The sequence below is a fragment of the Corythoichthys intestinalis genome, chromosome 22, assembly GCF_030265065.1.
Source record: "Corythoichthys intestinalis isolate RoL2023-P3 chromosome 22, ASM3026506v1, whole genome shotgun sequence".
Taxonomy (NCBI): Eukaryota; Metazoa; Chordata; class Actinopteri; order Syngnathiformes; family Syngnathidae; genus Corythoichthys; species Corythoichthys intestinalis.
Genome location: NC_080416.1, coordinates 30220909 through 30234697, shown reverse-complemented (window position 1 = coordinate 30234697; position 13789 = coordinate 30220909). Strand labels below are relative to the sequence as shown.

The 13789-nt window shown below is 42.1% G+C and overlaps 1 protein-coding gene across 2 annotated transcripts; it reads right to left on the bottom strand.

Annotated features, from left to right (window-relative positions):
* Positions 1-78: 78 nt before the first annotated feature.
* On the bottom strand, positions 79-13553 carry sesn2 (sestrin 2). Of its 2 annotated transcripts, none has more exons than XM_057827270.1 (11): positions 12708-13553; positions 11130-11195; positions 10772-10960; positions 7183-7365; positions 6869-7096; positions 3518-3650; positions 3278-3393; positions 3116-3199; positions 2913-3019; positions 427-571; positions 79-342 (listed from the first exon to the last, which is right to left on the bottom strand). In XM_057827270.1, exons 1-11 carry the CDS (start codon positions 13023-13025, stop codon positions 256-258), a joined length of 1656 nt encoding a protein of 551 aa, XP_057683253.1. In that variant the 5' UTR covers positions 13026-13553; the 3' UTR covers positions 79-255. The 2 variants fall into 2 exon arrangements, with proteins under 2 accessions (XP_057683253.1, XP_057683255.1); XM_057827272.1 differs by lacking the exon at positions 12708-13553 and adding an exon at positions 11887-11951.
* Positions 13554-13789: the final 236 nt, after the last annotated feature.

Below are 13789 nucleotides of genomic sequence, written 5' to 3'. Positions count from 1 at the left end.
GGCTGTCCAAAAACAAAAACATTCAGAACGGGAGACTCAACTGGAGACTCTGCCAACTCGAAATGGACTTTTGGTGCAAAAAAAAAAAAAAAAAAAAAACTTTAAATATGAATCTAGGCATGTCGCTGGGACATGATTAACACTGAAATACAAGATATGTAAAATACAAGCATTGGCTGCGAGGAGAAAGAACATTTTGAAGAAGAATAACACAGCTGGCTCAGTATCCGCAAACATTCAGGTATTATTGGGTGGTCATCTCATATAGTGGGTGATGGCTCGCAGCGTGTACAACAGCGCCGCCTGCAGGCGAGCCTCCAACACGATGAGGTTGGCGTGGACCTGAAAAACAAACATGCTTGTTGCGTCCCGCTATGGTATGCTAACTTCATACAAGTCAGAAGAAAAACAGTTGTGCGAGTGTACCTTCTCCGAGTGCCTGAAGTGCCTCCAGAAAGCGTGATAGATGCGCGCGGTGGTCTGCTCGGGATGGCAGGCCATCGTTTTGACAAAAACCTTCAAGGATCGCTCCAGCAGGACGTTGACGCTACCGTAGTCGTAGTCGTCGTATCTGTGCCGTGAAACGCGACAGGTTGATCCCTCCATACGCTGGTTTAGGTCTTAGTTTTACCACACAACACTTTATACTTTCACTTCAGTAGATTTGTGAAGAAGAAACACTACTCTTACTCCGCTACTTTGGGCTACACTACCAGTTCCCCGAATGAGCTGTTACAAAATTAAGCGCCTGACTTCCATTACACCATTCAGAGAGAACAAGGTTTTTATTCCACTAGACTGGGCACTCATGCTCTTTGGATGGGTAAGGGTTCATAGTCATAGTGTTCTGGTCTGCGTTTGATGATTTTTGTGTCATCTTTTTGACATAATACGGTCATGCAATTGGCTCAGGCAGGGATTCTCAACCACCGGGCCAGGGATCAGTACCGATCCGCTACCGGACCGAGAAATTAACGACGGCAATCTGGCCTGTGCCTCTTGACTAATCCGAGAAGATTCTCCCTCTAGTGGTTGGCCGCCATTACTGGGGTGTTTGCAAATCTCAGTGTCAGTCAATGTAAACAGTAACGTTAGCTGCTGTTTGCTGTGTACTGCGGGCGACGACGTCTTTAGACAGCTTTTTTTTTTTTTTAAACAGGGAAAAGGCTACTTGCTGAGCCAGACCATTCTGCATAATATGTGGCTAAAAGCCAGCAAATGAGGCAACAAAAGCGAATGCACCGAGAGTATGATACCTCATGGCATATTGCTAAAGCCCAGAAACTTTACACGATCGGTGAAGAACATTATTATGCCTGTGACCAAGAATATTTCCCGTCAGGTTTTAAGAGAAGCCACTGTTAAAAAATAGGTTGATTCAGCATACAGTGAGTTAAATGTTTCCTGTACTTAATGTTCGTTTTAAGCCCCGTCGTGTTATTTCATATTTACTGTAATTTTCTACCACACATTGCTGGTCCGTGAAAAAAGGCCCACATCACACCAGTCTGTGGTGCAAAAAAGATTGGGTACCACTATATTATAATACAGTATAATAATAATAACAGTTCATATACTGTAGATTAAGTTGTGCTGAGAAAAAAACATTTTTAAAAAATCTTGACATTGTAAGCAGTTACTCACAATGTTACTCAATGAGTACCAGTATTCTTTTCAACAAATACTTTTTTTACTTATACTCGCGTAAATTTTTTTGGTTGACTACTTTTACTTTTGTAATATTACTTGGAAGTAATGCTACACTTGAGTAAAGTGTTTGGCTGCTCTGTCCACCTCTGCAAGTATCATATGCATATACAGTGGTACCTCCACATAAGTTAATTCGTTCCAGGACCTTGTTTGTAATTCGAAATGGTCGTATGTCGAGCAGGATTTTCCCATAAGAATACATTATGATTCCATTTATTCGTTCTTCAGCCCTAAAACCTACACTAAATCCTTAAGAAATAGTGCTTGTACTATTACAAATGGCAATTACACATAGCAAAACAAATAAATTCTGAATAAAAATCGGAATAATAAAAATAATTCCTCTAATAATGTAACGAATCGGGTTCTAATGTGGCAGAATTTTTTTTTCTGTACCTGAAAATGAATGACGTGACAGAGAGCGGGAGCGGTGCAATTGAGTTTACTTTTGCTTTCAATGTTTCTTGAGAACACTGTCAACTGCGGCGGACAGTCTGCAATTTGTGTTGGGTAAATTCTGAAATAAATGATTAAAAAACTGACGAAGCTGGCGATTTCACCACAAAAATAATTGTCGACTTAAGTAAGATTGGCGAACGGTGGTCAGAGGAGGACCATGGAGATGTATTGTTGAGCCAGATCACAGATGCGCACCCCACGCTCATATTTTTCTATAATTTGCATCTTCATTTTCATGGTAAGCGTTACCTTTTTCCTTGTTTCACAACTTGTACCAACCTTTTTGAAACCTGTGTTGACTTGTCTCAGAAGAAAATCAGCCGTGCGTCCGTCTGCAGTGCTGTCATGTCGTCGTATTTCGAGCATGTCATCGGATGTAGAAACAAATGGCGAGTCAAATTTTATGTCGGATGTCGAAAAGATCACGTGTCGAAGCGATAGTATGTTGAGGTACCACTGTATATTCAATCATGTTTTTGTATGGCTGTATTCCCCATGTTTTTTTTCCTGTCTCCCCGAACCAGAGGTGTCAAACTGGCAGCCCGGGGGACACATTCGTGTCACCACATCATTTTGTGTGCCCCGTAAAAGGTCAATCATGCATCGACTTTCTTGCCAAAATTTAAATTTAAACCCTCTAAAGGCAGGCAACTGTTCCAACACTAAAAGGAATCGAGACTTTGCATTCTGCTTGTCTAAGCTGTACAACAAAACAGGTTGAAATTCATAAAAAAATGAACAACCTTATTCCATAAAGACAATGAATGTAGTTCCACAAGGCTTTCCTCAGCGTGTGGGTGTCAACGCCCTCGTGCATAGCCATCCTGTGATAGGTCAGGTTGCTCACCACCTCAAAACACAAAATCAGCCCCATTTTATTATGACCACACAACAAACAATATTTTCAGTAAACATTTTAAGGTTGGGTGGGGTGAGAAGAAGGTACCTGGAATTTCTCGTCCAGTAGTTGCCCCATATCTGGCAGCAGTCTGTTGACCAGCGAGTAGCCGTGGTCCTCCCACGAGTAGTCCTGCGTACAACAACGATGCCACGTCAAGCGAAAAACCACATTGGATGTCATCTAGATTAAAAAATAACAGGCCACCACCTGGGCTCTCATGGTGGGCGGAGCCTGCTCTCCTCTGGGTGCAAAGTCTTCGTATCTGAAGTTCGGATCCTCCATCAAGTGAAGGAGCCTCTCCGGGGGCGCCCCTCGTACCACCGCTACGGCCAAAGCGCAAATGTAAAATGAGACAAATTTTACGTGGAGTCCCACAGGGGTCAATTCTCGATCCGCTACTTGGCTTCATTTGTATTTGTTCATGTGTAACAGAAGGCGAGGAAGTACCAGTAGGGATGCTTTCGCTGCGCTCCCTCTCAAAGCGCGTGACCATCTCCTCTTGTGTACATTCTTCTTCTTGCTGCTCCTGCAGCTCCACCATCCTCTTCATCAGCACCTCCACTTCCACAGCGCCGTCCACCTGCAACAGAATTTCAATAATCAGCCCATTTGGAATAAACTAAACTACTTTTGAGGACAATAAAAATAAAGTTGCACCGATACCGATACCAGTATCGGCAGGGGGTGCCGATCCGGCCCGAATTGGTGGTATCGGTATCAACGAGTACCAACATTTAGGGCGCCGATACCATCTACTGGCATCACTTGAACGCAACTGTACTGTCGTCCCTAAGTGAGCTAAATTCCCAAATCCCTATGCATGAAATGACATGACATGATTTTGTCTCTAATTTACCAAATGAAATGAACACATTCACCTTCAGTAATAAATGTGTTCACAAAAACGCAAATCCGCGATGTTACGCTGCCCATTCAAACATGGCATTTACAATCTGTTAGCAAATGTTTACTAGCGTCTGCTGTTGAGACAATGTTGGGATAAGAAAGGTTAAGACCGTGTGACATTAAGCAAACTCACAGTTTCATGATGAGTGGCAAATTAAGAGCGCCATAGTTCAAACTCGTCCTGTTTATAAAAGTCGATTGTCATATGCTGGTGTTGTGCAGTAATGAGCAGAAGCGACTTCTGTGACGTATGCCAACTTTCTTATTTCCAGGAAAACACTCACGCGTACACACTAGATGTCATCAAATAGCAACCTAGATGTGCTACATTACATCCCATGCCAGCTCTTGCGTGCACACACTAGATATCATTATATAGCAACCTAGATGTACTACGTTAGATGCCAATGCCGTTAGCTGCGTGAGCCCAGAGTGACGTGTAGCCCAAATACTACATTGATGAATTAAAAACTGCCATGACTGAATGGAAGTTAAGCTGGCCAAATCAATCCATACCAGTGACTACAGATAATGCTGCAAATACTGTTAATTCAGTACGTGATGGACTCGGGACCACGAAAAGGATGTTTTGCTCATGTGGTAAATATAGGTGCTAAGAGAGCTGCAGCAATCAACAGTATGCCACACCTCACATTACAAACAGTAAAGATTGTTCTCAGCACTTTTATCAAAATTTTCTTCAGCTCAGTAAGAAGTTAGCACATAAATATTATGCACTAAAATGCTTGTTTATATGATGGCATTGTTATATTTGCTTGTTAGCAAAAAAAATAAACTGTTGTATTTTGTTTCAGAGCATTAAATGTATTGAATTGTATCGAAAATCGTACCGAACGGTGACTTGACTGTATCGTTGCATCCCTTATACATACATATACAGTATATTCATATATATTTTTTGCAAACAGAGTGGTATCGGAATGGTATCGTATCGGCCGATACTGCACAGCCAGGTATCGGTGTCGGACCCAAAAAAAATGGTTGTCGGTGCAACACTAAATTAAAATACTACAGCTGTGACCGAAAATTCGGCCGAAAATAGCTCAAATTTCATTTTCGGTTTTCAGTTAAAAGGCCTAAAGTTTACCACAGAATAGTGTGAAGAACTGGAGTCCATCATGTAAACATGATACGAGTGATACACACATGCTTTTTATGGAAAATAACTTTTTTTTTTCTGATAGTAATAATGTTGAGCTGTGGCTGTGGGTTTAGGCTCACCAAAAGGACTGCATTTATTTTAATTTAGAATATTTTCTAATTTTTAAAATTTTAACAAAATACATATGTGCCAAATTGTTAATGTGTTTTGAAAAATAAAAATCCAGTTCAATGGATTGCTTTTTTTTTTTTAAAACCAAGATATCTAAAAGTAACACATTTTGGAGCTGTAATTGCAATAACGTGATATTTTGGTTTAAAGTGCATGTGACACGAAAAAGCATGTTTATTTCATAATACACGCGGTATTTTATGCTCCTGAATGATATGGACCGCTTGGATGTGTGTGGAAGCGATCGCTATATTTATTTAGTTTTTTTAATCCCGCACCATGAAAATGAGTGACTTCCGGCTTCGGTCTCGCATTGCGGAGGAGGGCGCTGTGACATGTACGGGTGAAGGCGTCCTCTTCACTAAACAGCTGTACTGTTGTGTATGAGGACTAGGGATTCAACTTATTTTTCGCATCACGCCAGCCAAACGGCTGCAGAAAAATCTTGCTTTATGAGGGAGAGGCGTGTGCGCCTTTTTGGAGTTTCAAAAGGTTCCCATTCACCGTGGATATTGGCCAAGCCCTACTACTGCGGAACTATTGGACTTACATGGGAGTGAGGAAAAATCTTGTTTTGTATTATGTCAAATATTAATACAACGATTACAAAGTAAACACTACAAACTTTCTTTAAATAAAGGACTACTTACGTTTGATCATTGATAGGCATGTAAAAAGCTCTCATCGTGCACATTAGCTGCTCGTTAGCTGCACAACAACTGCAGCCGCCCTCCTCCGGTGAACGAACAGTAAATTGCTCTCCGCCGGGCGGTTTGCTGATCCGCGAAGACAATTGACAACCTAGTCGTCATGTCGAATAATCCAGGATAATTATGTGTAATTTTCCGCTTTGAAGACTTTGAAACATCACTCGGTTCCAGTTAGCATGTCGGCTAGCTGTCACGCCCCTTGGTTTGTTTACATTCTCCGAAGCCGGGGAAGGGAAATGACATACGTCCGATTTAGGTGTCACAAAATATCGTTCGGGAGGTGTGGCAGTAAAGGTGAAGTTGACAGTTTTGACCATTATGGAGTAATTTTGCCATGTCGTCCTGAATAAGTGCATTTTTATTATTTCATATTCAATTTAGCACAAGACTGTTATTTGCATGACCATGCCATTTATTTAGCAATTGGGGAAAATACTTGGATAAAAAGAATATCCTGTAAAAATATTGGAGTAGAGAGACTGAAACAATGACATTTCGCGGCTCTCTCCGTCGCGTTTTCCTCGTTCTGAATAATTCCCCCTCAATGGGCTGAATAGTAAAACCGATGAGCCCAGTCTCCTGCTGACGTCATCCACCTGTTGGCGACGCTAGACCCCTATAATGGTAGGCGTGGCTAACCGGCAGATTAAAAGACTAATTTCTCCTCATCTGCGCTTTCCTAAATTGTTGTATATAGTCGAATTCTTTCAAAATATGATTCTAATTCACATAATAATGCTATTTAAGACTTTTTTTTTCTCATGTCGTATGCTCTTTGTTATCATTCAGTCAGAATCTCATACCGGGACATGCCTAGTCCCCAAATGCAATTTATTTTTTGCTCTTTCTGTTTTCAGTCATTTGTATCAATCCCTAGTAAATTCATACCTCTTGCCGTCCGTCCTCACACGCGGGGCTGTGGGGGCTGCGAGGACTACGGGTGGGGTGTCCGGGTGAAGGCGGCCGAAAGGTGTGGCCGCCAACGTGGTCCGCCTCAGGGTTGAGACCGCAGCCCCACACGAAAGATGAGAGTGCGTGGGCGTGAGCCATCAGGATGACGGCGTGGATCAGCTCGGCCAGCGACCAGCGCAGCTCGGCGCCTGGGTACACCAACTCCTGTGAAGGACAGAACATATTCATGGATTTGAAAAACAAAGCTCTACAAACTTTAAATCTTTTAAATTTAAAGGCAAAACACAGACCTGGATGTGGAGCTGTGTTATGAGCCAAGGTCTGTGGGCCAACAGCTTGTTGAGGGCGTTCAGGCTCCTCAGTTTGGCGGGGGCGTTCTGCAGTCCGCTCAGCCAGCTTTCATCTCCTCCGGCCTGCAGGAAGCTGGCGCTGTGCTGCTGAACCACGTAGGAGCAGTGATGGCGCGCAGCGGCCTGAGGGGACAAACCGGTTGAATTGCATCAGGAGTGCTTGGGTTGATGTTTCTTTTAAACCCCTTATAGGGCAAGTGACAATTTTTGGTCATTAATAAAATATACAGTAAATTAACACGTGCCCCAAAATGTGATATCCACATATGTGGACGCCAGGTTTTTATGTATTTTTTTCTTCTCTACCAAATATTATATATATATATATATATATACTGTATGTACTTGTATATAGTATATATTTTTTTTGGGGGGGGGCGCTACTTCACGGTTCTTCTCTTATCATTATTATCATCTTATCTGGTCCCCATTAACCGCAAAAAACGAAGGATCGCTACTACATTTTTGCATCGGGAGATAATACATTTATTACAAGTACTTTTGTACTTGAGTAATTTTTTTCCTGAGATACTTATATCTTTATGTTGAGAGAAATGGTGGAGGAAATGTTTTGTATTCATAAATGTGTCCTCAGTTGATGTTGAAATAATGTTCCTATTGCTTGTTATTATTGACGTATTATCTTTTCGCCACAAGATGGCAGGATGGGACTTAATTGTCTAAAGTGCTACTTTTATTACTTCTTTGTGTTTGACTTTGATTACTTTGATTTGTGGGATTGCCTGTGAAGACAGCAATGAGAGAGGATGTATCCGCATGTCGATGGAAATTAAACACGCCAAGTTTTGGCTAAAAGACAACTTATTCTCCGTCAATTCTTTCTACGAATGCAACGTTGAGCTGCAACCACCTCAACACTTTACCCAAGTACTTCATCCACCACTGCGATATTGTACAAAACAACTAAAGAAAAGGAAAAACAAGCTGTTTTAATCCTTCTGCTGTTAATTGGAATGAATTTATCATTAGTAGACATCCAATCTGTTTGTCATTTGATGTTCAGTCGCTGTCACCCCTCCCACTTCCAAGGGATTGGACGTCTATGGCTGTCTGTGGCAGCCAATGCCAGGCAATCAGCTAGTTTTTGGGGCATTTAACGTCATTTCATGTTGATTTTCAGTCACTTCCTTTTTCTTTTAGGTCATTTATGGGTCACTTCCTGCTGATTTTGGGCATTTACAGGTCACTTCCTGTTGATTTGGTGTTACTGAAAAGGAAGTGACTCAAGAATGTCCTCAAATAAATAGGAAGTGAACTGTAAATACCCACGAAAGACTGGCTGTGAACGCTCTGGTTTCAGTGCCATTGGACTGAAGTAGACAGACACTATTCTTATAGAAGATTTTGGGAGCAACCTTTTGTTCCTTTTTTCTTCTTTTTAACAGTGACACCTTTTCAAAAACAAATATCAATTCTAGGTGGGATCATATCGAACTTTTGGGCTACAAAGTATCGTGATATACAGTATCACTTTTTCGATATGTTGTCTAAGGCTGCAGCTATCGAATATTTTAGTAGTCGATTAATCGATGGACTAGTTAGTTCGAATAATCGAGGAATCGGATAAGGAACATGAAAAATTTAAATACCTGAGCTGAGCCTCAAACGGTATATATTTATTTTTAAATGCTGATCTATGTACAACAAAAGAACAATTGGCTAACTTACATAGAAAAGGTCTGCTAGCTTAAATTCTATAAAATGCAGTTTTTTTTTTACAATGCTCTTAACAAATGGTACAGACCCATATTCCCACAAAAAATGGCTATAAACTAAATTATGAATGCATTAAAAAACATTAGCTCAAACAAAAACTTACGTTGGTCTTAACAGGGAGCAGTTGGATTCAGCCATGTGAAAAGAGGCAGACCAGGGGGCAGTGTATCCTCCCTAATCAATCAAACTAAATGCAAACACTTTCAAAATAAACCATTACAACGCCACTTTAATTAAACAAATAATCGAAGCAACAGAATTTAATTCGAATATTTTTTTCTAATCGAATACTCGAGTTAATCGATTAATCGTTGCATCTGAAATACGGTCACACCCTGAAGGGGATAGTACCTTTTCTTTTGCCTGGCTCTGCCAAACTATTCTCCCTGTATTTTTCAAACACTGAGAGAAATAGTCTGGGAACCATCCCATTAACGGCCTTTTCGAGCAGGTACAAAATCAATCGACAAATCAGATTCGTTTATTTGCGTGACGTGTTCTTCACGAGCAACGTCACTCTTGCGCGTCGAAAGTCGTCTCCACAACACAGATGGTCAACAGGATAACCGAGAACATGTTCCAATCCGCGGTAAATTCTGTTTTAAGTTACCGAAAACACATCGACACGAGTCATTGACAATAGTCTGTCTCGCGCTAGCCATGTTGAATTAACTCCGCTCTCTTCGTATGTTTACGTCCGCGCGCAAGTCCCTCGTGCTTCCGTCGTCAGTTAATAACGTCACGTCTGCCCATTGCTGATTGGTCCACTCCGCTGTCTGTTTGCTGTGGCTTGCTCCGCCCTGGAAATTGTATCCGTGGGAATGGTGGCCAGACTCAATAGCTGGAACAGCGTTGAGTCTGGTGTACCAGGCAACCTTTTCTTGTGGGCACCGTCTGTTTGCATTACTCTAACACACTTAATATAATCAATCAGAGATTGGTATCTTTTCTCGAATTCACCGATCGACCTTTTGAATTACTCTAACACACCCAATATACAATAAATAGCACTTATACCATAGTTTAGGGAAAACACCAAGATTATAGGGCATAAAACAACGCCTTCTTATCACGGAAGCCCAACGTGTGCGTCATGCAACTTACTGAGCAAGATTGACGCTGACAAGCCAACTTCTGCACCACCAACTCTCGCAATCAGTTCTCCCAGACAGTCCAGAACAAATGGCGGGACGCCCTGTCTCAACACAAGGAACACCGGAGAACGCCCGATAGCCAACTGATAACACGTCTGACAAGACTCCAAGAGCCCCTTTGACCCTGAGGTGGCAAAATCCACAACCCTCGTTGCCTTGACAACAGTAACTCCCGAATCCTCCTGTCCAATCCACAAACAGACAATAATCTTAAACACACCCTGACCACTTCCTGACCACGGGCCGCCCAGCGAGAGCCTTCAAAAGACCGAATGTTTAACTAAGTGTTGTCATTTTTTTCTCTGGAACCTTTTGCTGTCGTGTAATAGGGTGACCTTGCCTCCCCGTCTGAGTATTTCTGTTTCGCCTTGTCATTTTGATCGCTGATGACCTGAATAAATTGTGAACTTGTTTTCAGTGAGCCTTCTTTAAACCTTTCAAAATGGAGTCAGTACAAGGGGATAAGACTAAGGTGAACACGCGGAGTTTGGCCTTCTGGCTGGATTGTCGGTATCTCGCGGCCCGGGTCGTTGGAGCTGCGCCAGCGCGTGTCCGGCGGTTCGGCTGGCGCGATTCCAGCAGTCTGGCTAGAGGGTCAGATTCCTTCAACCTCTAATTAAGGGTGAAGCATTTCTCACCATGATGGCGATGTAGTGTCTCCAATGTCGAGGCAGGGGTCCGTCCATCTCCAACAAGGCATGCTGGGTCCTCAGGAAGCAGCTGAGGTAGGCGGGGTGCAGTGCCATCACCATGGTAACATGGTCCACGCGGCCCAGCGACAGGAAAGACTCGATCAGGATGTCCTGGTCCGGCCCGTCTTTCAATATCTAAAACCAGAGCAGGTGTTACTTCCTAAAATGAGAACAGTTCATGGAATTTTTGGGAAAGGCGGACATTTGCTGACACATTTCTTCAAGCCTCAAATGAGTCACTCGCAACCGCAATTTTACAGTGTGTAAAAACTCCCCAAATTTAGCGAGAATGGAGACAACTTGCCTGTTTAGCAGGAATAAAGGCACTGGGACCGGAAGCCAGCGCCCGAGGAACTTCAATCCCTTGCTCCTGTCGATGAAAGGGATGCAAAATTGCCAGGTTAAAAATGTAGAGTTAGGAAATTGCGGTGAATTAGTGACTCGACAACATAGACGATGGGGAAGAGTTATTGTGAAAGTGCTAACGCATCAAAATGAGTCATGCCAAAGTCAGTCTTGTTTTGGGTCAATTAAGACAACGTGTATTAAAGTCCAGGCAAGTCTATTGACTTGTTTATGTGGAGTTTAGTGACACAAACATGTCCTAAAAGTGAGTTCGTGTTTGACTTAGGTAAAGCTAATTCTAACTATATTTAAAGTATTACTATTTGTATATTTTGACCGGATATGTAAAGCAAGAGGGAACTAATCCCTAATGAGAATGTTTTTGCCCCAGAGTGGGTTCTCTATTCAGTCATATCAAGCAAAAAAAAAAAAAAAAACATTGTAATAACACCTTTTTTTTTAACATAGCAAAAAGAGAAAAATTGTATACTTTTCTTGGAGGCTACTAGCACTTGTCAATGCACCTCACCGTTTTTTTCCATCTTAAAATGACTTTAGAATGTTAATACACATTTAAATAAATTAAATGACGCATTGAATATTGTTTGTTTTGCTTTTAAAAACTGGTTATGTTTCCTATCAGATGGGCTGGCACACAACGTTTAAATGGTTCAAAATAAATTAAAAAAAAAAAAAATGAATGAAAAAAAACTCACCGACATTTCCATCGGAAAAGTCCTTCCGTGTTACTTCTTGTAACATAAATGAAAAGTGCAGCTTGTTTGTCAGAAATAATCTAGAGTTGGTGGGGGCGTGAACCTCGCTGCACAGGGAAGTGAGCGAGCAATGACCAAAGGGGGGCGTGGCCAGTGGCACGCGTGACCAAAAGGGGGCGTGGCACTCACCTCAGGAGTCTTGCATCACCTCCTTACGTCTGATGAAACCATCAGAAACTATGGACCTTAGAATTTATTTTTAATCTGGGAAACTTCATTGATTAGTCTGATGGTCATTATGTTGAAAAAAAAAAAAAAAGTCAAAGTCTAAACTTTTAGCTGGAGTGTCAAGTGCTCTTCATTTTTGGTTATGTTTCTCCTTTTGTTATGATAAGAGTGTCAAAATGATCCCGTTTTGTATCAAATGGATATAGTTGTTTGGTCTTCTAACACTGTAAAATGGCAAACATGCTCATATGCCTTACATTTAAACAGTCACATATTTTAATTGTTCTGTAGTTCAAAAATAGTCCCCACATTTGATTTCAACACGAGTAAATCGTAATTTGACGTGCCAAACTCTTATTAAACGGTAAATTAAATGTTCTGTGTGGTTAGCAATGCATTTATGACAATAAATTGGCATAAATTTAAACATTTTTTTCCATTTTATTAATGTTTGAAATGTCTACAGGTATTTTTATTATTATTATTTTAACAAAACTAAAATTAAACTAATACTTTTCAGACCATTTTGTAATTTAATCTCAACTAGTTGACATTTTGTGGTCCTATATTTTTACCCGGGAAGGTGAACTCACCTGGGCGGCCCTCAGCAGCTCGTTGGCCCGGGCTCGAACTTCCCTCAACGGACACGAGCGGGCAAGCCTGAGCAAATACAAAAGCGTCTCTTTCCCCAGCCGAGTCGAACCGGGCCGGTCCAAACCCAGACACACCAGAACCCCTCGGCTGAGCTCCTCCAGAGCCGCCGCCCGCTCCTCCTCGTCCCTACTACACAGCCGCGCGAGAGTCTTCATGCTTGGTCTGCCTCCAACGCCGTCCCCGGGGTCGGACAACGGCCCCGGCGCGCTGTCTCCGTTTGCCCGGCAGCTGAAGCCGTTTTCGGTGTCGCTGGCCATTTGGCGCCGTGCAGCTTTCTGGTAGTCGAGCGAGCAGCTTGGCTGGCTAGCCGCCGATAGCTCCGCACAACCGTAAGGGGCTCTCGTTGGTCTCGAAACGTCTGTGCCGGATATTGTGCTCCGCACCGGGTTCAGTCACAGTGTACTTCGTAACCCCCGGTTTCGTTAATGATTACCACCGGCGGCGGTGGACAACGTTGACGCAAGGTTGATATCCCTCCGCGCATCCCCGGAGCAAAACTGACTTACGGCCAGCCGGGCTAAGCTAAACTAAGCTAAGCTAGGCTAAGCTAATGAAGCTAACCAGTGATGCTCTTTTAAAAAAGTATTTTTAAACGTGAAAGAATGACGAAAAAATCCCGTTAAATTCTGTGGTGGACCGGCTGATTTAAAGCCCGAAGAGGGGCCTAAACTAACAAATTGGAAAATGAATAAAAGGGGGGGGGGAATATATATATAACTAAGGTGTTTTAGAGATAATTTGACGCCGAAGAAACTAACTCAAATTGCCTGTTTCACTCTGCTTTTTTTTTTTTTTTTCTGTTTCACTCAGCTGTCGCTTTCCAGCGCTCGCTAGTGACGTCACTGTGACCTGCCTGGAACTTTCCAGAATAAAAGTGTACGTGTAAACACTGATGTTTCTGAAAAGTTAACGACACGTGCTAATTTAACTTTACCATACCTTTATATACTAGTATTTCAAAGCATTACACTAGCCAGCGGTTGTTGGTTTAGAATGGTTAAAATCGTCAGAAAACAGTAAA

What these genes read in the sequence shown, in the direction of transcription:
- sesn2 (XM_057827270.1), bottom strand. Translation starts at nt 13,025, where the DNA reads ATGGCCAGCGACACCGAAAACGGCTTCAGCTGCCGGGCAAACGGAGAC. An exon ending in AGCTGCTGAGGGCCGCCCAG is followed by an intron (nt 11,196 to 12,707) that starts GTGAGTTCACCT and finishes TTTCATCGACAG; the next exon opens with GAGCAAGGGATTGAAGTTCC. An exon ending in TAACACAGCTCCACATCCAG is followed by an intron (nt 7,097 to 7,182) that starts GTCTGTGTTTTG and finishes TGTCCTTCACAG; the next exon opens with GAGTTGGTGTACCCAGGCGC.